A 27,611-nucleotide genomic window follows, 5' to 3' on the forward strand; every position below is an offset into this window, starting at 1 on the left:
AACCGTATACTACCTGTCCGTCGTAGTCCAATTAATAACGAGTGTCCCATGACGATCTCACCTATAGAACAGTGACATCGGGTGATGTCACTGCTCTATAGGACCCTCAGTGACACACTGACAGGAGACAATGGCTCCTGCAGTGCATCACTGAGGTTACTATAGTTCACTGGTCTCACTTTATGGCAAAAAGCTGCGTGGGAACTTCCTCACACAGCAATGCCATAAAGTGAGACTAGGGACTATTTTCTCACGGGCGTAGGAATACATTGTTAGGAATACACTGTGGAAGGATACCTTCCCCCCTCATTGTGTTCCTGGAGCCCCTGGAGAGCAGTCGCATCAGCAGATGCTCCTGCTCTCCACGGGAGATCGTCGCGGGACACTCGTTTTAATTGGATTTCTGCGGATCAGGGAGTATATTGTTTGTTTATTATTTTAATATTTTTTACAGATGACAATGGCTTCGGGGAACAAAGTGACAAGTGATGGTGAGTATGTACTCTATGTTATATGTACTGTATGTTTGTTGTATGTATGTACGTACTGTATGTGGCATGTTTCATGTCGCATGTCACATGTTGCATGTCATCGCATGGTGCATGTTGTCGCCTGGTGCATGTCGTCACATGGTGCATGTTGCCGCATGGTGCATGTCGTCGCATGATGCATGTCGTCGCATGGTGCATGGCGTCGCATGGCGTCGCATGGCGTCGCATGGTGCATGTCATATGTTGCATGTCGTCGCATGGCGCATGTCGTCGCATGGTGCATGTCATATGTTGCATGTCGTCGCATGGTGCATGTCGCATGTTGTCACATGGTGCATGTCGCATGTTGTCACATGGTGCATGTCGTCGCATGGCGCATGTCATATGTTGCATGTCGCATGTCGTCGCATGGTGCATGTCGTCGCATGGTGCATGTCGTCGCATGGCGCATGTCGTCGCATGGCGCATGTCGTCGCATGGTGCATGTCATATGGTGCATGTCGTCGCATGGTGCATGTCGCCGCATGGTGCATGTTGTCGCATGGCGCATGTCGTCGCATGGTGCATGTCATATGTTGCATGTCATCGCATGGTGCATGTCGCATGTTGTCACATGGTGCATGTCGTCGCATGGTGCATGTCATATGTTGCATGTCGTCGCATGGTGCATGTCACATGTTGTCACATGGTGCATGTCGTCGCATGGTGCATGTCATATGTTGCATGTCGTCGCATGGTGCATGTCACATGTTGTCACATGGTGCATGTCGTCGCATGGTGCATGTCGTCGCATGGTGCATGTCGTCGCATGGTGCATGTCGTCGCATGGTGCATGCCGTCGCATGGTGCATGTCGTCGCATGGCGCATTGGTGCATGTCATTGCATGTCGTCGCCTGGGGCATGTCATATGTTTTATGTCATATGTCGCCGCATGGTGCATGTCGTCGTGTTACATGTCGCGTGTTCCATGTCACAGGTCCCATGTAGTCACATGTTGCGTGTTATATGTTGCTTGTCAAATGGTGCATGTTGTATGTCTGTATGTACTGTATGTATTGTGTGTATATATATATATATATTTTTTTTTAACATTGAACACATTAGCCGGATGATGGGACTACTGTCCCATCATTGGCTAATGTGTCTCTCACTGTAGCAGGCAGAGCCCGATGGGACTTGTAGTCCCATCGGACGATGCCTGCACAGAGACATACAGTAATGACACCCGCCCGCCGCAGACCCCTGCACGGCCAGCGGACCCACCGCACAGCCCGGCGGCGGCACATACCGGCACTTCACGGCGCAGGCACCGGCACATCCTGGCGCCAGAACATACCCTCACTTCACAGCGCAGGCACCGGCGCCCCAACATACCGGCACCGTCGCAGACTCCTCCACGCCCGCCCATCCCAGAGCACAGCGTTCACAATTAACATCCCTGCCTACTACCTAGCCCCGCCCGCCCCCAGCACAGCCCTGCAGCCCCCAGCGCCGCCCACAGCCCAGTCACTCTTTGAGTGACTGCTGTCTGTGGAGGCTGGTCACACCTGCTACTGACGTCACGTCAATTTCCAGAGTCTGGAAATTGACGTGACGTCGGCGGAAATGAGCGGCGGCTGAAGCCTGGGGGTCACGTGACCCGGACTCAGCCACCAGCATAGCGCCGCTCACAGGCGAAAACGGCTAAGGAAGGTATTTAGACAATTCATCAGGGGCCCCGGGGGGATACATAGGGGGGATAATTGAAAGTAGTGGACAACCCCTTTAATTTGCATTTCATTGCTTGAAATAAGTATTTGATCACCTACCAAGCAGAAAGAATTCTGGCTCTCTCAGACCAGTTATTTTTTCTTTAAGAAGCCTCCTATTCTGCACTCATTACCTGTATTAATTTCACCTGTTTGAACTCATTACTGGTATAAATGTCAACTGTCAACACACTCAATCAATCACATTTCACTCTCTCCACCATGGCCAAGACAAAAGAGCTGTAAAAAGACACCAGGAACAAAATTGTAGAAAAAATTAGTAAAAAAATAAAATTAGTAAATGTGGCAAAATTGTCCAGGCCCGTTTGAAGTTAGCAAATTACCATCTGGATGATCCATAGGAGGCATGGGGAGAAGGTCATGTGGTCAGATGACACCAAAACAAGAACATTTTGTTATCAACTCCACTCGCCGTGTCTGGAAGAAGAAGTAGTATGAGTACAACCCCAAGAACACTGTCCCAACTGTGAAGCATGGTGGGGGAAACATCATACTTTGGGGGTGCTTTTCTGTAAAAGGGACAGGACAACTGCACCTTATTGAACAGGAGAAGGGATGGGGCCATGTAGCATGAGATTTTGGCCAACAACCTCCTTCCCTTAGTAAGAACATTGAAGATGGGTCGTGGCTGAGTCTTCCAGCATGACAATGACCAGAAACACACAGCCTGGTCAACCAAAGCTACGTCCCCATGGTTAGTTTCAGGCAGCGCTTTGGGCGCAGCGCTGCCGGCTTTTGAACGCAGGTGATTCCGCATGTGTTTATTGAACCGTGCCGAATCACCGCGCCCAATACATTACACTGGTGATAAATAGACATGCTGCGGTCTATAAAGATGCGCCGCATGTCCATCTCTGCAGGGAAGCCGGAGACGTCCGTGCACGCATAGTGGAGATGGGATTTCTTGATATCCCATCCACTATGCTGTAACATCTGGACGCTGTGGGTTGGATGGTACGGATGTACGCAGCGTCCAACCCACAGCATTTACTGACGGTGGGAACATACCCTAAGGAGTGGCTTGTTAACCCGTTTACCCCCAAGGGTAGTTTGCATGTTAATGACCGGGCCAATTTTTACAATTCTGACCACTGTCCCTTTATGAGCTTATAACTCTGGAGCGCTTCAACGGATCCTGATGATTCTGACATTGTTTTCTCGTGACATATTGTACTTCATGTTAGTGGTAAAATTTCTTTGATAAGACTTGCGTTTATTTGTGAAAAAAAAAAACGGAAATTTGGTAAAAATTTAGAAAATTTTGCAATTTTCCAACTTTGAATTTTTATGCCCTTAAATCACAGAGATATGTCACACAAAATACTTAATAAGTAACATTTCTCACATGTCTACTTTACATCAGTACATTTTTGGAACCAACATTTTTTTTTGTTAGGGAGTTATAAGGGTTAAAAGTTGACCAGCAATTTCTCATTTTTACAACACCATTTTTTTTTAGGGACCACATCTCATTTGAAGTCATTTTGAGGGGTCTATATGATAGAAAATAACCAAGTGTGACACCATTCTAAAAACTGCACCCCTCAAAGTGCTCAAAACCACATTCAAGAAGTTTATTAACCCTTCAGGTGTTTCACAGGAATTTTTGGAATGTTTAAATAAAAATGAACATTTGACTTTTTTTCACACAAAATTTACTTCAGCTCCAATTTGTTTATTTTACCAAGGGTAACAGGAGAAAATGGACCCCAAAAGTTGTTGAACAATTTGTCCTGAGTACGCCGATACCCAATATGTGGGGGTAAACCACTGTTTGGGCGCATGGCAGAGCTCGGAAGGGAAGGAGCACCATTTGGAATGCAGACTTGGATGGATTGGTCTGCAGGCGTCAGATTGCGTTTGCAGAGCCCCTAATGTACCTAAACAGTAGAAAACCCCCACAAGTGACCCCATATTAGAAACTAGACCCCCCAAGGAACTTATCTAGATGTGTTGTGAGAACTTTGAACCCCCAAATGTTTCACTACAGTTTATAACGCAGAGCCGTGAAAATAAAAAATCATTTTTTTCCCACAAAAATGTTTTTATCCCCCCAAATTTTTGTTTTCCCAAGGGTAACAAGAGAAATTGGACCCCATAAGTTGTTGTACAATTTATCCTGAGTACGCTGATACCCCATATGTTGGGGTAAACCCCTGTTTGGACGCACGGGAGAGCTCGGAAGGGAAGGAGCACTGTTTTAGTTTTTCAAAGCAGAATTGGCTGGAATTGAGATCGGACGCCATGTCGCGTTTGGAGAGCCCCTGATGTGCCTAAACAGTGGAAACCCCCCAATTATAACTGAAACCCTAACCCTAGCCCCAACTCGAGCCCCTAACCCTAAATGCAAATTAATTATGTAAAAATCATACAATGTGGTTCTCTGGATTTTTTTTTTGTTTTAGATTCTGTCCCTCACAAGTAGTGAGTGAAGTGTACCACCCTATTTAATAGAATGCAATCCGCATTTTTTGTGCACATGCTGCATTTTTTTTCCTGAGCGGAATCGCATTCCAGAAAATAAGGCAGCATGTTCATTAAATTTGCGGAATTGCGGGGATTCCGCACACCTAGGAATGCATTGATCTGCTTACTTCCCGCATGGGGCTATGCCCACCATGCGGGAAGTAAGCAGATCATGTGTGGTTGGTACCCAGGGTGGAGGAGAGGAGACTCTCCTCCACGGACTGGGCACCATATAATTGTTAAAAAAAAAAAAAAAATAATTAAAATAAAAAATCGTGATATACTCACCCTCTGATGGCCCCGGAGTCCTCCCGCCTCTCAGCGGTGCATGTGGCCGCTTCCGTTCCTATAGATGGTGTGTGTGAAGGACCTGCGGTGACGTCGCGGTCACGTCATCTATAGGAACGGAAGCCGCTGAGGAGATCGGCTGTTTGCGGAAGGTGAGTATAACCATTTTTTTAATTTTTTTTTTATTTTTAACATTCTATCTTTTAGTATAGATGCTGCATAGGCTGCATCAATAGTAAAAAGTTGGTCACACTTGTCAAACACTATGTTTGACAAGTGTGACCAACCTGTCAGTCAGTTTTCCAAGCGATGCTACAGATCGCTTGGAAAACGCTAGCATTCTGCAAGCTAATTACGCTTGCAAAACGCTAGTTTTCTGCGGGAATATGCATGCTAATTCCACATGCGATATACCCGCGGCAATTCTGCAACGTGTGCACTTAGCCTAACAGTCTATTCAGTAGGACTATCAGCTGTGTATCCACCAGACTTCTGCACAACACAACTGATGGTCCCAACCCAATTTATAAGGCAAGAAACCCCACTTATTAAACCTGACAGGGCACACCTGTGAAGTGAAAACCATTCCCGGTGACTACCTCTTGAAGCTCATCAAGAGAATGCCAAGAGTGCGCAAAGCAGTCATCAAAGCAAAAGGCGGCTACTTTGAAGAACCTAGAATAGAAGACATATTTTCAGTTGTTTCACACTTTTTTGTTAAGTATATAATTCCACATGTGTTAATTCATAGTTTTGATGCCTTCAGTGTGAATGTACAATTTTTGTAGTCATGAAAACACAGAAAAATCTTTAAATGAGAAGGTGTGTCCAAACTTTTGGTCTGTACTGTATTATAATTAATAGTTCATGAATTTGTGATATTTTTTTTTTTTTTTAAATCGAATTTTGCCTCGTGACCATTATTTAAAAGTGAACATTGGTCACAAGGTGCGAAAAGCTTGCAGACCCCATCTGATGGGAACGTATACACGGATACAAGGCAACGTAACGTATCATGTGAGACTAGGTAATCATGGCTGCTGGCCAACGTGCAAAAAGTAGCTCTGTGCAGAGAAAAAAAGACTCCTCTAATGTAACTATGTGCATGAAGCACAAAATAGAGGCCAGCATATCCAAGGGGGCAGCAGAGCGAAAATCTGGGGCAGTAAGAATAGGGGCTACGATCAGTGAATGGAGCAGCGAAGGGTAGAAACGAGGTTTTCCCATGAATGTAAGTGAGAAGGACAAATCTGGCAGCTGCTCTTCACAGTAACGTTATTGCAGTCAGGTATTCTGCTTGCTTTGTAATTACACGACCTGTAGATACATGTCCGGTGTATTGCTGCTAAGTCATTGTCATTATTTATATGTTATCATTAGTTTTAGTGCCGGTAAAGTAATTATTTGATCCCATTGATTTTCAGAACAAGGACAACCATATAACGTATGACTGTGGTCAGCATCTCCCTGTCCAAATAAAAACAATGGCTTCTATTATAGTAAATCAATGAGTTTGAACAGGAAATTGAATTTATTTTTATCCAGAGAATGAAAATTGTATTGTGGGATGAATGTAATGTAGAAATCGAAGTTCAGCCAAACTGGTTATGGCTCCTAGTGAGGGAATAAACCACTCTGTAAAGAATAAATGAATTGATATACGGTATATTAAAGTACACCTTGGCGAATCTACCCTTATTTTCCATTTACTAACAGGTCTGATCTGATAACACTAGGAATATGCTGGGCTATAAGCTTCCCATGGCCTCCCCGTCACACTATTAGCAGGTATTTGATGACCCATAGCCAGAATAGAAAAGCATTGTGCCGTCTGATGCAATCCGCAGTTAAGTTTTTTGAGTAGATGTAGCCTACTGTTTCCGAGTGTCCGCCTCCAGTAGGTGTATGAGTTGTCTGTAGACAGAGACGTTGTACCTGTCATTTCTGGTGCCTATAAAAAAAATGAGTTAGCGTTCTGTACGTGAGAAATAACACTAATTCTGGCCATTTTGTGACTTGTATCCTACAATTTTCCCTGAACAGGCTCTAAATATTATTTTTTTGTTTGTCTTTGAGCAAGTAGTCAGAGACTACCTGCGTTATAATGTCTCACATTCCTAATATAAAAAGACATAAAATATTCCCTCTCTCCTGTCTGTATGTAGCTTATAGAATATTAAACAGCAGGGCTGAGCAGTGTAGCTGTGAATTCAGTGTCGGGGTGAGATAAAATTCTTACTAGAAAGCAGGAGTGTGATCTATCTCTCTCTGCAGCCTCTGTCACTCTGCTCCTGCCTTTTTTTACCTTACCACTTGTTTTGTAATAAGAAGGTGGTTTTATCTGATCCCTAAAGGTACCGTCACACTAAGCGACGCTGCAGCGATATCAACAACGATGCCGATCGCTGCAGCGTCGCTGTTTGGTCGCTGGAGAGCTGTCACACAGACAGCTCTCCAGCGACCAACGATGCCGAAGTCCCCGGGTAACCAGGGTAAACATCGGGTTACTAAGCGCAGGGCCGTGCTTAGTAACCCGATGTTTACCCTGGTTACCAGTGTAAATGTAAAAAAAACCAAACACTACATACTTACATTGCCGTGTCTGTCGCGTCCCTCGCCTTCAGCTTCCCTGCACTGTGTAAGCGCCGGCCCTAAGCACAGCGGTGACGTCACCGCTGTGCTTTGCTTTACGGCCGGCACTGACACATTCAGTGCAGGAAGCTCTGAGCAGCAGCGCGGACGCCGGGGGACGTGACAGACATCAGAGGGTGAGTATGTAGTGGTTTTTTTTTTTTACATTTACAATGGTAACCAGGGTAAATATCGGGTTACTAAGCGCGGCCCTGCGCTTAGTAACCCGATATTTACCCTGGTTACCATTGTAAAACATCGCTGGCATCGTTGCTTTTGCTGTCAAACACGACGATACACGCCGATCTGACGACCAAATAAAGTTCTGAACTTTCAGCAATGACCAGCGATATCACAGCAGGATCCAGATCGCTGCTGCGTGTCAAACACAACGATATCGCTATCCAGGACGCTGCAACGTCACGGATCGCTGTCGTTCTCGTTGCAAAGTCGTTTAGTGTGAAGGTACCTTAAGTAAAAGTGGCAGATGTCTTTTGTCCTAGGAAAGATGATTTCTGAGCAGTCTTTCAGAGTAAATGATGAGTTCTGGAGCCAGTGATGAGGGGAAAAAAGTTGCTCATTCATTGAGTAAAAGAAGCATAATTCCCTGATTGTTTCTTATCACTTGTACTATAGATTCATGCACAATTTGTTAGTAATAATAACAATGTAATAGCCCTTTAAAATCCATTCAGTACAGCAATTTAGTGCAGATGGCTGAGAGTTACATCTATGAATGAGGAAGAGGGCGGGCGACTGAATTCTGTGTAGCAGAGAGAAGGTATTGGGGAAAGGAATGGGGGAGAGGGTATATCTGCAATCTGATGTTTATTTCAGAATTCTCCACTTTTTGTTAATAAGTTAATGAGCTGTTAAGATCTATGGGCGGGACACTGTTTTCCCTGAGACTCTACCTCCAGAACTTATTTTCAATGAAAGTGGATGTTCATGTTACCAATGTGAGACATGTAATGACTGACAGTCTGCTCTTTTGATTGATGTTTTCCCGTTTCATTTTTTTTTTTTTAAAAAAGAGCTCTGTGGGAGATCTATATCCGGCCCATACATCTTAAGAGCTAATTAACATATTAATAAAAATATGGACCACACTGTACTAAGATAGCATATTGCTGATATCAAGTGTCAATTTTATTCAGCGTTCTTTGACTTGCATGCCCATATATTTAGGGACTCTATATAGTTCCACAGGACTGGCGCATAGCAATGTGGTACCAATATTCAAAAAGGGCTCTAAAAGTGAGGCTGGAAATTATAGGGCAGTAAGTCTAACCTCTATTGTTGGTAAAATATTTGAAGGGTTTCTGTGGGATGTTATTCTGGATTATCTCAATGAGAATAACTGTTTAACTCCACCTCAGCATGGGTTTATGAGGAATCACTCCGGTCAAACCAATCTAGTGAGTTTGTATGAAGAGGTAAGCTATAGGCTGGACCACGGTGAGTCATTGGACGTGGTATATCTCGATTTTTCCAAAGCGTTTGATACCGTGCCACACAAGAGGTTGGTACACAAAATGAGAATGCTTGGTCTGGGGGAAAATGTGTGTAAATGGGTTAGTAACTGGCTTAGTGATAGAAAGCAGAGAGTGGTTATAAATGGTATCTTCTCTAACTGGGTCGCTGTGACCAGTGGGGTACCGCAGGGGTCGGTATTGGGACCTATTCTCTTCAACGTATTTATTAACGATCTGGACGGTAGAAGGTTTACACAGTAAAATATCGATATTTGCAGATGATACAAAACTATATAAAGCAGTCAATACAAGAGAAGATAGTATTCTGCTACAGATGGATCTGGATAAGTTGGAAACTTTGGCCGTAAGGTGGCAGATGCGGTTTAGCAATGATAAATGTAAGGTTATTATACACATGGGAAGAAGGAATCAATATCACCATTACACACTGAAAGGGAAACCACTGGGTAAATCTGACAAGGAGAAGGACTTGGGGATCTGTTGTGAATTCTGCTTTTTGGCTCCCTCCGTTGGTTGTAGGTGGTAATGCAGTTGCCCCTGAGTTGCAGTCCTGGTCAGGTATATCTGCTGATTGCAGTTCTGACTGGGGTATTTAGGCGTGCAGGATTCATTAGTCCTTGCCAGTTGTCCATGGTTGTTGGGAGGTTTTGGTCCTGGTTTGGTTCCTTCTGCCTTCTGCCAAATCAGCAAAGATAAGTGTCTGGTTTTGTTTCTGTGGCACACATGCTGTGTGCTTAATAATTCTGTGCTATTCGGTGTTTTTTGTCCAGCTTAGATTGTGTCAGTATTTTCTCTGTCTTGTTGGATTCTCTGGAGTGGCAGATATACATTCCATGTCTTTAGTTAGATTGTGGAACTTTTTGTATTATCTGCTGTGGATATTTTTGGAAGGGTTTTAATACTGACCGCTTAGTATTCTGTCCTATCTTTCCCTATTTAGCTAGAGTGGCCTCTTGCTGAATCCTGTTTTCTGCCTGCGTGTGTCTTTCCTCTCCTACTCAGTCAATATTCGTGGGGGGCTGCCTATCCTTTGGGGTTCTGCTCTGAGGCAAGGTAGTATTCCTATTTCTATCTATAGGGGTATTTAGTCCTCCGGCTGTGTCGAGGTGTCTAGGGTTTGTTAGGCACACCCCACGGCTACTTCTAGTTGCGGTGTTAGTTCAGGTTTTGCGGTCAGTACAGTTTCCACCTACTCCAGAGAAAGTTCATGTGGCTCCAAAGTCACCGGATCATAACAGGGATCCTAGTTAATGATAAACTTACCTGGAGCAGCCAGTGCCAGGCAGCGGCTGCCAATGCAAACAGGATCATGGGGTGCATTAAAAGGTCTGGATACACATGATGAGAGCATTATACTGCCTCTGTACAAATCCCTGGTTAGACCGCACATGGATTACTGTGTACAGTTTTGAGCCTCAGTGCTCAGGAAGGGTATAATGGAAATAGAGCTAGTACAAAGGAGGGCAACAAAATTAATAAAGGGGATGGGGGAGCTACAATACCCATAGAGATTAGCAAAATTAGGATTTTTTAGTCTAGAAAAAAGACGACTGAGGGGCGATCTAATAACCATGTATAAGTATATAAGGGGACAATACAAATATCTCTCCGGGGATCTGTTTATACCAAGGAAGGTGACGGTCACAAGGGGGCATTCTCTGCGTCTGGAGGAGAGAAGGTTTTCCCACCAACATAGAAGAGGATTCTTTATTGTTAGGGCAGTGAGAATCTGGAATTCCTTGCCTGAGGAGGTGGTGATGGCGAACTCAGTCGAGGGGTTCGAGAGAGGCCTGGATGTCTTCCTGGAGCGTAACAATATTGTATCTTACAGTTATTAGGTTCTTTAGAAGGACGTAGATCTGGGGATTTATTCTGATGGAATATAGGCTGAACTGGATGGACAAATGTTTTTTTTTCGGCCTTGCTAACTATGTTACTATAAACAACTTTTGGAGGGTTAATCCTACTGACAGATTCCCCTTAAATGGAATCTGTCAGCATATTTTTGCTATGTGATCTGAGAGCTAAATGCTGTAGGGGCAGAGAACCTGATTCCAGCAATGTATCACTTGCTGGACTGATTGGTGCAGTAGGAATGCAATCGTTGTTTTCTCTGTTGTGGATGTAGTAGTGCTCGGAATATTGAGCTGTGTATAACCCTGCCCACACCCCTATTACCTGACTGTTGTGCATATGAGAACTAGTCCTGTGATAATCTCCTGCTGATAAAACACTGATTGTATTGAAACTACACAGCCTGATAAATGACACATAGCTGGAATCAGGGTCTCTTGACCTATATTATACTGCTCTTAGATTAAATGTCAAAAATCTGCTGACATATTCTATTTAAAAGAAGAGGAGCTGCTGGGCTGTGAGAGATCATAACTGGTATGTGAGATCCTAAAAATCATTAGCGACAATTCCCCACCCCTTAATGTAAGGACTTTGCCACAATATGTGATAACGTTCCAGGTCTCCATCAATTTCTCCAGCATTGGTTTGATTCTATTCTGTAAGGGGTAAAATCTGAGAGCTACTTCTGTCCATAAGAAACGATTTCTGATTTTCTGAAGTGAAAAAAATATTTAATATTCAGGAACTTGTGTGGAAGTTATAAATGATCTACTTGGTTGTTGATTAACGCTCGCCCCGCACTTCATGTACCCGCAGGAGCCAGCATCTTCATGGTCATTAGACCAACTATTTGTACAGAACCCTGCTTCCATTAACATCACAGTCTGAGAATTAATTCTGTGATATATTCTCTTTATGGTTGACTTATTAACCTCAACACCTTTTATGAAGAGTTACATTCTGTAATAATCTCTTGACTTTTACACCTCCGATAATCTTTAATAAAGTTCTATCAAAACCCAAGGTCAGCGCAGTAGAGTGTGATTATTGGTACAAAGTGTTCACGCGTGACACAGACTACCGGGCATACTGTAGGGGGTCACACTGTCATCTTGTTACGGACTGCGATTTCTACATTGTTGTTCTTTTCTAAGAAGCTAATTTGAAGGAGACTTTTGCAGAAATAGCTGATACAATATGTCAAAGAAAGTCAATATCTTTGTTAGTAAATACAAATTAATGACCAAACACTGGATGCTGCTCATAACTTCTCACTTATTAGTAGGAGACCAATTTTTCATTTTTGATGAAGGGTTCCTTCAGACTGGCCGATCACAGCCATGCACAACCGGTTAAGTCACAGAATGATCACAACGTCATTTGTTCTGTGCACATAACATGTCATTATTCTTTACAGCTCAGGTCCTGTTTACACAGGATGATGTGCTGCCGAGAACTTTGATTTCAAGCAAGCTGAAAAACAATTTTCCTTGGTGATCCAGCTCTTTCGTTGAGTGATTGGCATCCTAGTTTGATAGGCCAATTTTCAGAAAACAAGTGTCTCGATAGTTCTTACATTGCATTTTTGCAGCGTTTTTTTTTTTAAATGCAAATTTTCAGCTGTGTTTCACAGTACTAGCAAAATCTGAGATTTCTGAAAATTTCATGCACACACACAATTTTTTTTTTCTTGACTGATTTGTCAAAGAGCTGCGTTTTTGCAAAACGGAGTGTGTCACTTCTTTCAGCGTTTTTGCTGAATTCTTCACCCATTGGAAGCAATGGTAATGCAAAAAATGCTGCAAAGATGCTGCAAAAAAACCAAAAACAAACGCAGTTATCAGAGTTTGCTGCGTTTTGGGGCCAAAACCTGATAAAATTTAGTGCATAAAAAATAATCTGACTCGACTTCATTAGCATGGACAAGAGACAAATGCACCCTGACAAAAATGCTGCGAAAACAAAACAAAGCAAAACCTGCTTTTTGTAAATAGCTCAAAATCAGCTTAAATTTTGCCTTAATAAAAAAACTGCAAAAATGCAACTTGTGAACATAGCCGAAGAGGGGAAATGTTGTCATTCTCAGAAAAGTCACAAATGATGGCACATGCCTTATCTGCATAATAGTTTGTGACTTTTTTCTTCTGTTTTCTATGCTTAATCACTATTCGATTTAACCCAGTCTAAGCTTAGTGGAAGGGTTATGGCCACCAATTTAATGATATAATGTAGCCGGCTTGAGTAGATTAGATTTCCCAATACTACCAGAGACTTGCCTAATTATTTAGGAGCACATCTCTGAATAAATTATAATGCCAACCTGTTTTATAGTATATTATATTATGTAACATGTCGGTGATAATAAGCTGATCCTCCCCTAAATGTTCCATAAGTCACTCCAATACCAGTTTCAGGGCAGGCACAAATAAGACCCAATAGAATCGGACATCATTCATTGTGTACTCACGTCCTGCAGTGAGAACAATAGTGTATTTGATGTGCGTTTATTATATTTATACTTCTATGGCCTGTGTTAGTCTGAAGATCCATAAGGGTCTCCTGTACCTGTAGGGGTCCTCCTCTACCCGGACTTTTAGATTTTTGTGCAGAGTCACTTCCAAATGACCTTCTTTAGTGGCTCCTGCAAGATTCACAGCTTGACTAGTGAAAATGGCCTTGGCTGAGCTCTTGCACAGTCTTTTAACACCCCTTCGCCCACTTTATTTCTCAATTTGATGATCTTTCAACCTGTCCTTGCTTAAAGCCATGTTTAACCACTTGAGAACTTGTTAAGAAAATGTATAGTTATGGCAGACTGTCCAGGAACTTAAAACCCACTGCATTGTATATACACGGTGTGGGTTTCGTGTGTGCAGGCATCAGAATATCCTGTACCTAGCTCTCGGAGACCACCAAGCACCCAAGACAAAATACAAGAGGGCTTTTTATTATTTCTGCATCTGTCTTCTCTAATTTTAACAACACTGGACCAGGGCAGTGTGTACATTGGCGCTCCTCTGTTGTGCCTGCTGGTCATGTGACTGAACCACCACAGTTTTTTTTCTTCTTACGATCAGTTATTGCAGGATCCAGGCTATGTGAATCAGCCACTAATCTTGTGGGTACATCACCAGCACCCACGAGATCAGCATGCGATATGTATCCGCTGTAGTGTGGCAATAGGGTACATGTAGTGATTCCATCATTTTAGCGCATATTTTTTCACATGCCTGTAGATAAGTGGTCAATTTTTGTTCAAGAAGAAATAAATCCAGAAAGGCTACAGCTCCTGCGTGATGGACTAAAGTAAAGACCACTATATTCATTAGTTATGATGGCTAGCTCTCCCTCTTCCCCTATACACAAGAACTCTCATCTTGGTTGACCATTCCTGTCTTTTCTGACAGAGTCGCTGTCAGACTCGCTTATCTCCAGGTAGAACAAAAGGATCAGCTGTTGCACTTCCATTAGTACAGATCATTCTCTCCCCAAACATTACAGGAGGTGCCACACACAATGGACAGTCAGTGGCTTTGTCCCAATCTAGTCCAATCTATTCAGAGCCTTTAAACTATATTGGTTAGAGGGAATCTGTCAGCAGGTTTTTGCTACCTCATCTTAGTGAAGCCTGATGTAGGCAGTGAGAAGCTGAATCTAACAATGTATCACTTTGTTTCTTGGGTGCAGCTGTTCTGCCACAATCAGAGTTTTTAGATTTAGCAATGCAGCAGAGCTGAGGAAGCTAACCCCGCCCACACCAGGCTCTGTATGTACAATGTCTATACACAGTGAGCTGCTTATCACAGAAAGGGGCGTGTCCAAACTAGCATGCACTAACTAGCATGCACGAACTGCTGTGTCCCAGCGCCTGGTGCTAACACAATCATTGCAAGCAAACAAAACCATGGAGCTAGTAAGGGAGGCATCGCTAAATATCTGTTTTAACCCCTACATCATGCTGTCTCCAGATTAGATAGCAAAAACCTGCTAACAGATTCCCTTTAACCAAATGATGGTTATTTCTGGGTTGCAAATATGTAGGCAATAAGTAACTACTAGTTTCGTACATAAAGGCTTTTTCAGGTGGTTCCGCTCTGAAACTAGTCTGAAAAAGCACCCGGAAAACACTCAAGAAATTGGACATATGTATTTCCATGTCAAAATGACTTCCTACTCATATGTTCAATCTTCTGATCATCTTACACTGATCTTCGATTACTTTAAGATTTCAAAAGACACCAAACAGTTAAAAGCAAGAATAAAAGCTGACATTTCCTGATTACCCTAATAAGCCACGTGTACAAGTTGTATTGTTGTGTTTTATTCTTGAAGGATAAAATTACTCCTTGGTCAAGACAATAGACAGTGCTCAGCAGAAGCTCATGGGTGTTTATCCAGGAGTTATAAAATGTATTAATATAAAAACCCAAATCAATCCAGAGTTGATTTTTAAAACCGGGAGAAAGCTGTCCTGCCTAACCTTATACCCGGGCACTCCATAACCTGGTGATTGTGACCCCTCACAAGAACAGTTTTTACATATCCTCTGTCACATAAATAATAACCAAAGACTGTAAAAATAAACATCAGTTACAGAAAAGAATAGCAGCATTGCCCGGGTTAGGAACAAGATGGGTTCTGTAGGTATGTTGTGAAGATGAATCTTTTTGTACGTTGGTACTGGTGGATTTTTTAAGTAATTCCAGCCAATTTTTTTTTTCTGATAAAGTGAATGGTTAACAATAAATATTTTTTAAATGTATTTATTTATTTATTTATTTATTTTTTAAAGTATCAGTCCTAGAGTTAGATCTCCTTTATTCTTAACCGAATAACAGTATCTGGAACGTAACCAATTGGTTGTCTTGTAAGTTACTTTATTTTTTCTTCCATATTTACTAATGTCATCTACGTTTGCTAATCTGATGGCGGGGAATGGTTTATTGTACAATACAGATTACTTTGTACTTGAGATATCTGTAGTCCTACTTCATGATGTTGATGGCTTTTGACTGTGACATTAGATACTTGAGGCATTGCTTTATCACGGTAGAAGATTTTATGACCTTGTATCCATCTTCAGACTGAGCTGCTGATACAATCAGGTCTATTTAATGTTCGATATGGGACCATACCTGTGATGTCCTTGACTATTCCACCGAGTATAGCAGTAATTGTCAGTCTGTGTCTTGTGTATTAAGCACTTAGAATCAACTCAAAATTTTCTCATGCTTACTCTCACCCGTCGTCCCCCTTTCATCTGACCTTGTACTTCAACCATAACTTTTATTTTTTTTCTATCCACTTTGCATCAACCAGACATGAGATGTTCTTTCTTAAAAACTTACGTTGATGCATTCAGAATTGGCTTTTAGTGCCCTTTGTTTAAGGTAGTCTGTTGCCATAGCAGATTTCTTGAGCATATAAATATATGATGGTTCATTACCTGGAAAAATAAATTCCTTTGGATGTTGGGCCTTTCCCAAAGATCAAGCAGCCAACCATTTATTGACCATTGTAATCTCTATACTCATATGAATAACGTGTTTCGGGTGTAGGATCCCTAATTGAGATCTTAAATTGACATCTTTAGATCCGAAGGAGGAGTTCTACAACCTGAAATGTGTTCTGTGTTGAGATAGCTTTGCAGTCTTGGTCGTGAAAAAAGTGGAGCATCACCAGGAATTTTTTTTTTTTTAATTATTATTATTTTTTATCATTAATTCCATGGTGCTGTACATGAGAAGGGGTTACATCAAAATACAAATATCACTTAGGGTATGTTCACACGTTCCTGATTTCCCTCCTTTTTTTCAGGACTAAAAACCGCAGCTCTTGGCAGAAAACGCAGGTGCGTTTTTTGATGCGTTTTTTGATGCGGTTTTTAGTGCGTTTTTTTATGCAGTTTTCTCTGCAGATTGTCTGTGTTTGACACAAAAAGCTTTAACTGCAGTGGGGGAAAAAAAAAAAAAGAAATGATATCATTTCCTTGTCCAACCCTTTTCTTCTTCCATCCTCCATTTTGGGACTAAACACCAAAATGAGTGGACGTGTTTTGAATGACAGCGCTCCGCAGAGTGCTGAGCGTAGGCCAGATCACAGCCCGCGGATCCAGCTCTATCCAGCTATTTAAGTCTACGTTCACATTTGCGGTCTGCGCCGCAGCGTCGGGCGCCGCAGCGTCGCCGCAGCGTCGCCGCATGCGTCATGCGCCCCTATATTTAACATGGGGGCGCATGGACATGCGTCGCACTTGCGTTTTGCGCCGCATGCGTCACTGCAGCGCACACATCCGGGCGCAGAGGACGCAGCAAGTTGCATTTTTGCTGCGTCCAAAATCAATCAAAAAAAGGACGCATGCGGCGCAAAACGCAGCGTTGTGCATGCGTTTTGCTGCGTTTTTGTTTGCGTTGTGTTGCGGCGCACAACGCAAATGTGAACATAGCCTAAGTGCCACGTATCACGTATTTCAGTGCCACGTATTTCAGTGCCATGTATTTAAGTGCCACGTATTTCAGTGCCACGTATTTAAGTGCCACGTATTTCAGTGCCACGTATTTAAGTGCCACGTATTTCAGTGCCACGTATTTCAGTGCCACGTATCACGTATTTCAGTGCCACGTATTTCAGTGCTACGTATTTCAGTGCCACGTATCACGTATTTCAGTGCCACGTATTTCAGTGCCACGTATTTCAGTGCCAGTGCCACGTATTTCAGTGCCACGTATTTAAGTGCCACGTATCACATATTTAAGTGCCACGTATCACGTATTTAAGTGCCACGTATCACGTATTTCAGTGCCACTTAGTTCAGTGCCACGTATTTAAGTGCCACGTATCACGTATTTCAGTGCCACGTATTTCAGTGCCACGTATTTCAGTGCCACGTATTTCAGTGCCACGTATTTCAGTGCCACGTATTTCAGTGCCACGTATCACATATTTAAGTGCCACGTATCACGTATTTAAGTGCCACGTATTTAAGTGCCACGTATCACGTATTTTTGCTATTGTAAGGTGGCATTAATCCCGGTCAATAATGGAGAGGCGTCAATAAGACGCCTATCCATTATTAATCCAATGAAAGGTTTTAAAAAAAAAACACAAACACTAGAAAAAAAATATTTTAATGAAATAAAGACACCCACTTTTTGACCATATTTTATTGTACGCTCAATCCGTCCTGAAGACCCTCGACCTGAAAAAGACGCAAAATTAAAAAAAAAATTCATACTCCCTGGCCCTGTCCGCAGAAATCCATCGAGGGTCCCACGAAGATCTTCCATGGAGAACAGACACATCCAGAGATATGTCTGCTCTCCACGGCTGCAGCAACACACTGACAGGAGCCATAGTTCCTGTCGGTGTGTCACTGCGCATGCGCGAGCGAGTTTACCATCGGTCATTGACCCCGGCACTCTCGCTTAACGGCAGTGCTGCGTGGGAAAGTTCAACGCAGCTGTACTGCCGTTAATTGAGACGCCGGAGCCATTGAACTCCGGAACAGTACGCGATACACTGCTAGGAGCTTCGCTTCTGGCAGTGTATCGCCGGAGAGCAGCCGATCGGCGTGGGACACTCGTTTTATGGATTCTGCGGACAGGGAGTATGGATTTGATTTTTTATTTTGGGATTTTTTTCTAGGGGATCGAGGGCTTCGCCTACCAGTGTGCTGTTGGTGAGTATATACTCTGTGTTATATGTTGTATGTACTGTGTCATGTATGTGTATTGTGTGTGTTTTGTGTAACTTTACAACTGTGCTAAGTCGCCGGACACAGGGACAACTCTCCCATCCTAATACCGGATGGGAGTAGTAGTCCCATACGGCGACTTAGCACAATGGTGGCACTAGCGTCGCATGGGGACACACACACACACACACACACACACACACACACACATACACACACACACACACACACACACACATACACACACACACACACATACATACACACACACACACACACACACACACACATACCAAATCAATCAAACGGCCGACACGATCCCCATGCGACGGTATGCCTCCATGTCTCTCCGCCCAAGCACTTCCGCCCACGCACTTCTGGCCGCTTCCCCGCACTTCCTGCTGCAGCGGTTTCTCCACCCATAACCGCAATAAAACCCGCATATATATTTTTGATCTGCGGGTTTTACTGCGGGTTTGACCTCACAATGGAGGTCTATGGGTGCAGAACCGCTGCTGTTTCGGACAAAGAAGTGACATGCTCCTTCTTTTTTCCCGCAGCTATTCAGCGCGGCTTTTTTTTTGAAATTCAGGATCATGTGCACAGTGGTTCCTGTTTTCCATAGGGTACATTGTACTGTACCCTGCATGGAAAAAAGCTGCGGAACCGCAGCGGCAAAACCGCTGCGGTTCCGCGGTAAAAAACGCACTGTGTGAACATGGCCTTACAGTAAACAAAACTAACAATGACAGACTGGTACAGAGGAAGAGGACCCTGCCCTTGCAGGCTTACATTCTACAGGATTATGGGGAAGGAGACAGTAGGTCGAGGGCTGCAGTAGCCCCGATGGTGTTGAGGTGGCCATGTGGTCATTACAGGTTGTAAGCTACTTTGAAGAGGTGGGTTTTCAGGTTTCTTTTGAAGGATCCAAATGTGGTGGCTAACCGGACGTGTTGGTGCACAGAATTCCAGAGGATGGGAATTCTGTCATCCATGTTAATCCATCATCCTGTATTTCTTCTCACCCAGTCTGGAGACCCCTATGGCTGACTCCCAGTGGCTATTTCTCCTCAAACTGACTTGTACAAATTATACACTTTCAATTCAAATAGGGGTGCACCTTTCATTAAGGACTTTGATGATGGCTACATTTTTCTCGAAACGATCCCACACAAGGAGGAGCTCTGTCTTTAGTTTTTCAAAGCTTTAATTCTTAGCTGAAGGTTTACTAGTTACTAGTTTGTGACACTGTAGTTGTGTGAGATTTTACCAGTCTCCTTAGTGTTGTCCTTACCAAGTTTATCTATATTTGTATTAGGACTTTCGTTAGGTTCCCCAATGTACATAGCTAGTCTTGTCCCGTTGATGTCCACAGTTTAAATGATAAATGTATATTCATGAAGGATCAAATAGCTGAAATTCTTAACAATCGTGAGAATCTGGTTCCAAAAGTCCCATGTGAGAAAGGAGCAGAAATGAGCATGTGCGACCACTGCTCGTTACACTGTGGGAAGAAGTAGTCGTCGCACATGCTCAATACCATTCTGGTCAAACCGTGAACTTCATTAGGTGGTGGACTCATCTGCCAGTCACCCAGTGATCATACATTTGTCATCTATCCTGTGAAGTTTATGAACATCAATTCACTTTTATTATCAATAAATTTATTAAGCCAAGTACCCTTTTATATCGCAATTGCAATGAAGTTTTCTTGAGGCTTTGATCATTCACTGTGTAGCCTATTAGGAACTGTCCACCGAAGAACTTTTTTTTTTCATCATCCCTCCAGCATGGTGTACAATGTAAAAAAAAAAAAAAAGGCATACCCACCTTCTTGGTCCCGGTTGCAGCCAATCACTTGCCATAGTGACGACATGTTGATGTGAGTCATTGGCAATGGCTGTCACGTATTCCTGAAGAGGAAGCACGGTAACTGTTGGGGAGCCGTGGTATTTGGGGAGGTGAATGCTTTAATCTGTCCTGTTTTCGAACTCCATGGGATAGTTTAATCTCTGAAGCCCTAGGAGATGCATGCCACTGTAGTCCTATTTAGTGCCACCAGTCAGAGATATACAGCACATGGGGACATTTTCCCAACATATACCTCCAGCTTGATTTGCAAACATTGTGAAAAGACCGGTAATTTGTAGTGATGAGTGAGTGTACTCATTGCTCGGGTGTCCTCCGAGTATTTATGAATGCTCGGAGATTTAGTTTTTATCGCGATTTACAGCTATTAGCCAGGCTGAGTACATGTGGGGGTTGCCTGGTTGCTAGGGAATCCCCACATGTAATCAAGCAGGCTAGCAGCTGTAAATCATTCCGTTGCCGCAATGAAAACTAAATCTCCGAGCAGTCATAAATACTCGGAGGTCACCCGAGCGTGCGCAGGAAAGCCCGAGCAACGAGTACACTCGCTCATCACTAGTTATTTGTGACGTCCAGAGTCTACACCTGTTTTGGTTCATCTCCTGCTCTGCTTTCCTGTTCTTACATTCTTCATTCACATTTAAATATTAAATGTTTTCTCTTCATTTCTAGGAAAAACCCAGTTCACTTCGAAGAATTTAGTCACCCAGGAGACAGTGATTACCGTGACGTGGAGAACGGGAGCCAGGATGACAATGATGACCGGCCTGAGTGTCCCTACGGTACAGATTGTTACAGGTAAGAAGAAAACACGTGAGACGTTTGCTATTGTATAAAGGAAAGACTTCTTATTCCTTGGTCAGTCGTATTCTGTTATTGGAGAAAAGTATGATTGTGCTGTCTGAGCAACTAGCACACCAGGGAGACTTACGATGAAAGTTCTTTGTGTAACGGCAATAATTATCCTCCTTTTGTCTGTTATTTTCACATTATTCCTGGGACGTCCACGTCTCAAAGTCTTTATTTTATAATTACTAAGAATTTAGACATGTGAAGTCACCTCTAATGGATATTCAGCCAATTTTGAGCACGTCTCATGTAAATAGATTATTTCTTACAGAAAATAAATTGGTCATAAACTAGACTACAGGTCCAATCCTCGGCTGTTAACGCCAATACCGTAGATATTAAAGGGAATCTGTCAATAGGATCAACCTTTCTTACCGTCTATGGGCATACAGATCATAGAAAGTTGAATAAAATGTCACCTTGATATCTGCGATCTGTTGTCCTTTTCCCCAGAGAAATCCATGTTTTTTTCTTAATAGACCTTATTTTAAATGTGAAAGGGCATTAATAGCATAAGACATGTAGATAACGGGAGCAGACTGTCATTCATTACATGTCTCACTCTGGAGGCAAATTCTCAGGGAGATCTATGTCCCGCCCATAGATCTTATCAGCTCGTTTACATATTAAGAAAAATGTGGATTTCTCAGTAATAAGGCTGTGATCCTACTGAAATATTTACTTTCAATATAGCATGAGGGCGGATGCTTGACCTCCTCATTTGAACTTGTTCGATTTCAGAACTTTTTGCTGCAATTGTTAAAGTTTGGGAAGTGCTTTGATAAGCCTGGAGCACTCCAGCCAGGGATTGCAGAGATAAAGATGTGGATGACATTATCTTTCAGAGACCATATGAACAGTTTGGAGGTTATGGGAATCAATCAAACAGATTTCCTTTACCACTATAGCAAATGAGTGGATTTGGGGCACTGTAATAGGAAAACTGAGTTTCAACCATTTTAAAATTAAAATTTTACATTGTAATATGCCCGTACATGTTTTTTTTCTCTGAGTTGTTGGTCATTCCCGTTATACTTGCTATGATGTCTCCTATACCGTTCACACACACATCTTGCTCCACTATCTCTCTTGTTTTAGATACTTAGAATCAGCAGTATTTTGTAAAACAGTATACATCTGTACTAAGCAGTGTAGCTGCGAATTCTGCATTGGGCTGACATGAAAAACATAGCATATGCTAAACCGTAAGTTTATCTTGGTCTCATCAGACCACAGGACGTGGTTCCAGTAATCCATGTCCTTAGTCTGTTTGTCGTCTGCAAACTGTTTTCAAGGCTTTCTTGTGCATCATCTTTAGAAAAGGCTTCCTTCTGGGACAACAGCCATGCAGACCAATTAGATGTAGTGTGTGATGGCATATGGTCTGAGTATTTACAGGCTAACTCCACACCCCTTCAACCTCTGCAGCAATGCTGGCAGCACTCATATGTCTATATTGAAAAGACAACCTCTGGATATGACGCTGAGAACATACACTCCACTTCTTTGGTCGACCGTGGTGAAGCCAGTGCTCAGTGGAACCAGTCTTGTTAAACCTCTGTATGGTCTTGGCCATCGTGCTGCAGCTCAGTGTCAGGGTGTTGGCGATCTTCTTATAGCCTAGGCCATCTTTATGTAGAGCAACAATTTTTTCTTCACATCTTCAGGGAGTTCTTTGCCATGAGGAGCCATGTTGAGCTTCCAGTGACCAGCATGAGAGCATGTGAGAGCGATAACACCAAATTTTACACATCTGCTCCCCGTTCACACCTGAGACTTTGTAACAGTGAGTCACATGACTGACGGAGGGGTGAAAATGGCTAATTGGCCATTTGGAGGGGTGCAATCACTTTTGTTGCCAGTGGTTAAGAGATTAAGGGCGCAGTGTGTTGGGTTATTTAGAGGGCACACCAAATTTACACTATTATACAAGCTGTACACTGACTACTTTATATTGTATCAAAGTGTCATATATTCAGTGGTGTCCCATGAAAAGATATACTAAAATATTTACAAAAATGTGAGGGGTGTACTCAGTTTTGTGATGTACTGTATATCAATCTGTCTAATCCGGGCATTCCATCTAAAAGGTTTTTTTTTCCCCAGAAAGACTTTTATCACTATCTATAGAATACATAATAAATGAATGAGTAAAGCCACTGGGAGATTGGATGGAACCGTGGGTTAAGCATGCGTGGTGCAAGACCACCGTAAGGAGCTTGAATGGAGCGGTGGGCTTAGCATTCATCCTGCAGCTCCATTCAAGGTCTATGTGGTTGATGGAGACAGCCGAGTGCATCACTCATCTGTAGCCATCAGTTCAGCTGAATTTAATGAATGTATGCTCAGACCACCATGGTCCTTATAGTGGTGGTGCAGTGTGGAACAACAGGGCACTAGTGATCATAGGGGTCCCAGCATTGTACATTTATGCTCACTCCTGTGTGATAGATAATAAATGTCTTTTCTGGGGAAGCTCCTTTTACAGCTTGGTTATCTCTGCCATAAAAATATCACTGAACACATCATGATTCAGTTTCCCTCTGGCATAAATTGGTTATAAAGAAATGGACGGACTCCTTTATACTTCATATGATGAAACATTTCAGAGTGTTATTAAACTTCAAGAGGAAAAAAAGGCAATTGATTATAGCTGCAGACATTACTAGAAGGCGCAAAGTGACGATGCTGTAAGAGAACTAGTACCATTTTATTTTATTATTTATGTTTTGTTTTATCTCAACTGATCCCCTTAGTGACCGGGCGAAATTTTTTAAATCTGACCATTGCCACTTTATGTAGTAATAACTCTGGAACACTTCAACATACCCCATTGATTTGGAGATTGTTTTTTCGTGATACATTGTACTTTATGATAACGGTAAACTTAGGTTGATATGTTTTGTATTCATTTAGAAAAATATCAGAAATTTGACGAATGTCAAGAAAATTGCAATTTTCAAACTTTGAATGATTGTCCCTTTAATACAAATTTTCGTAACACACAAAAACAATAGTAAATACCATTTCCCTCATGTTTGCTTTACGTCAGCGCCATTTATAAAATGTTCTTTTATTTTGTTAACATTTTATAAGGTTTAAAATTGTAGCAGTAATTTTTCATTTTTTTTTTTAAGGAAATTTACAAAACTTATGTTTTTAGGGACCAATTCAGTTTTTGAAATGACTTTTGGGGTCTTATATATTGGAATCCCCCAAAATTGATACCATTTTAAAAACTCCACCCCTCACCCTATTCAAAATTGCTTTCAGGTAGTTTAACCCTTCAGGTGCTTTTCAGGAATTAATGCAAAGTGACATGTCAGGAATAGAAAAAATAATTTTTTCCACCTAAATGTTTCAAACTTCAGATAAGACCGCTATAGCTGGAAGACTTTAAGGCCGTGAATTGCCATAGCGAACATGAGCATCACATGATCAAGGTCTCAGGGTGCCGATGGGGATAAAGAGGGAGCCCCCCCCCCACGTTCTGTTAGCCATCTAGATGCTGTATTCGCTATTTACAGCAGTATTTAAGGGGTTACACGACCATAGTTGGTGCCAACACTGATCATGGCTGAGGCAGCAAGTTGTCAGCTATAGGGTACACCTGACAGCTGATGGATTGTCACCCGTAGGGGGATGCAATTCTCTTATATCGCAGGTCAGTTTTAAGTCGTATTGGTGGTCATTACGGGGTTAATGGGAAAATAAACATTTATTTCCATGATTGCAGCTTCTAGAGACCCTCTCATATATACAAGCACAGGAGAATGATGCATTTCAGCTTTGCGGTAACAGGTCTATTACATAAGAAAGGCAAAAGATAAGTATCAGACATAAATATCACCGTCTGGGACTGATCATGACCGGTCGCGACAGTTTTATGACTGCAGTCACATTCACAGATGCCGTCAGGCGTGGTCACAGACGTTGCACTTGGTCACAATCGGTCTCATTGATGGTCGCTTACAGTTACAATTGGATGCTTTGGGGGATCTCCATCACAATCTGATGTTGTTAGATGGCCGCAGTCGCAAGTTGTTGGCGTGCAGTCTTTGTAATGGTCATTGGCTGCTGATACATTAAGCAGTGTAGCTAGTCAGTCCTAATTGATCTGCTCTGTGGTTGGCCACATTCAGTGGTCGCACTTGACCATTTTTCACTCATATCGAGAACTGGCCCCTAAAATACTACATCGATTTATTCAGAATGAGAAAATCAAATATATCCTTACTTGCCCCTTCTATACCTCATGGATCAAAAATGGGTCATTATGCTGGTCTATACTGGGACCAGAAGCAGTGACGTCCCGTTCTTCTGCTACAGTCATTGACAAACCCCTACGATCAGGTGACTGATAACGGGGGCGTCATTGCTTGTGGTCCCAGTTGTAGTTTAGATGAGTCGTCTTCGCATTCAGTAGCCGTCATATCAAACACAATAACATTTGATCTATGTAATCACTTGTGGTCGTTGCAGTCATTTACGTTTTTGTCACGATCACTTTTGATCACAAATACACTGGATCTTATTTCTAGTTCATCGTGGTCACATTTGATCAGGTTCATCATTTGTAGTTCACAGTCGCTCATGGCCATACTCGTTCACATTAGTATCTGCCGTTGCCTTGAGTGATCGCTGTGATCATCATTTGTTACGGTTTTGGCCATCATGTAGAAAGACGATCTCCTTTCGATGATTTTTCTTTTCTATTTACTATTCTGCCTCATTAGATACATTCTGCTGCTCTCCTTCTCAACTGACTTTAATCTTCTATTAGATCCTCTGCCTCTTATTCCTGTGATCTGATGCGTTCACACCTTTGGTCCGGTGTCGTGTAATTCCACAGAACATGACACAATCTGTCTTCATGTGTTCCCTGCTCTGTTCATAGAGCTGAACCGCTTGCTGCTTGTACGGTACGCTGTGCTTGCAGGAATTCTACTTCTGTCCTATCCTCATTATCACTCCTACATCAAGTTTTGTGTCAACTCTCTGATCAAAGAGCATTCTGTAATTAATATAAAGAGCCTCCGGTTCAGACCATGCACGGCGTAGACGTTCTTCACGATATGTCTTGGAGGAGGAGGTTTGTTGATGCATCATGTGAAGCACAGATTAGCCCAGTACAGTTGAGGACATAAAATTGATTTACTTTGTAGTTACTTTTTTTTTTTTTTTTTAAATTATTTTATTTTATTATGTACTCAGCATGAAAACAGCCAGCAAACCGCTTCACCTTCTATTTTTCCATGATATACACAGTAGCATGGACCATGGCTGTCAGTTACATAGCAACAACTCGTATACAGTTCATCTTTCCCAAAGACGGGACCCTGTCAGGGAGTTAATCAGAATTAAAAAAATGAAAAATAAAGCAAATATGAACTGCTCATTTTAAAGTTAGGCAGGGAAACATTCAAAAAGTATTCTAAAGGCATTCTTCAATGTAAGAGCACCAGCTTCATCAAGTCTAAAAGTCTAAGAGATCTATATATATTATAAGGAGTCCGCATCGTGCAGTGTGGTAAGAGATCCTCTTTATGCTATCCATCCATAAGTGAATTTACCTTTAAAGGGAAGCTTTTATGAAATGTGACATGTAGTTTTTTTTAATGCTTTTATTAACCCCTTAATTACTGTCAATACGTCTTTTAACTGACCTGAGATATAAGAGAATAGCATCCCCATACAGCTGACAATCCAGCAGCTGTCGGCTGTCCACTATAGCTGACAACTTGCTGCATCAGCAACGATCAGTGTTGTCACTGTCCTTATCTGTTTAACCCCTTAGGCTTCTTTCACACTTCCGTTGGGCGGGGTGCGTCATAATGCAGTGAAACGACGTATCGACGGATGTTGTGAAAATAGTGGAAAACGTGTGCAACGCATCCAGTGTTATGACGGATGCGTCGAAGGAGTTCCTGCCTGCATTTTCAGGTATAAAAAAAATCCTTCCGGGCATGCTCAGAATGATAAAACGGGATACGTCGCTGGATTCCTGTGTTTGACGGTCAGCGACGGATCCTGCGTCCATAGGCTTCCATTATAGTCGAAGAAGGGCAGCGCAGGACCCGTCTCTGAGCGATTTTCCGACGTGCCTCTGAACGTTTTCTCCGCACGACGGACCGCTATTTTCCGACAGATCCAGTGCACGACAGATGAAACGGATGGCCATCCGTCACAATCCGTCGCTAA

The 27,611-nt window shown here is 42.5% G+C and overlaps 1 protein-coding gene across 1 annotated transcript in view; it reads left to right on the forward strand.

Moving 5' to 3' along the window:
• The window catches only part of APLF (aprataxin and PNKP like factor), a 152,265-nt gene that overhangs the window by 95,228 nt on the left and 29,426 nt on the right, over positions 1-27,611 (forward strand). The window contains exon 8 of the mRNA XM_077282554.1: positions 21,234-21,359. Coding sequence (XP_077138669.1) covers positions 21,234-21,359 — 126 coding nt within the window. The remainder of the gene's footprint in view (positions 1-21,233; positions 21,360-27,611) is intronic.

This window comes from Ranitomeya variabilis, chromosome 2 (genome assembly GCF_051348905.1).
Source record: "Ranitomeya variabilis isolate aRanVar5 chromosome 2, aRanVar5.hap1, whole genome shotgun sequence".
In the NCBI taxonomy this organism is placed as follows: domain Eukaryota; kingdom Metazoa; phylum Chordata; class Amphibia; order Anura; family Dendrobatidae; genus Ranitomeya; species Ranitomeya variabilis.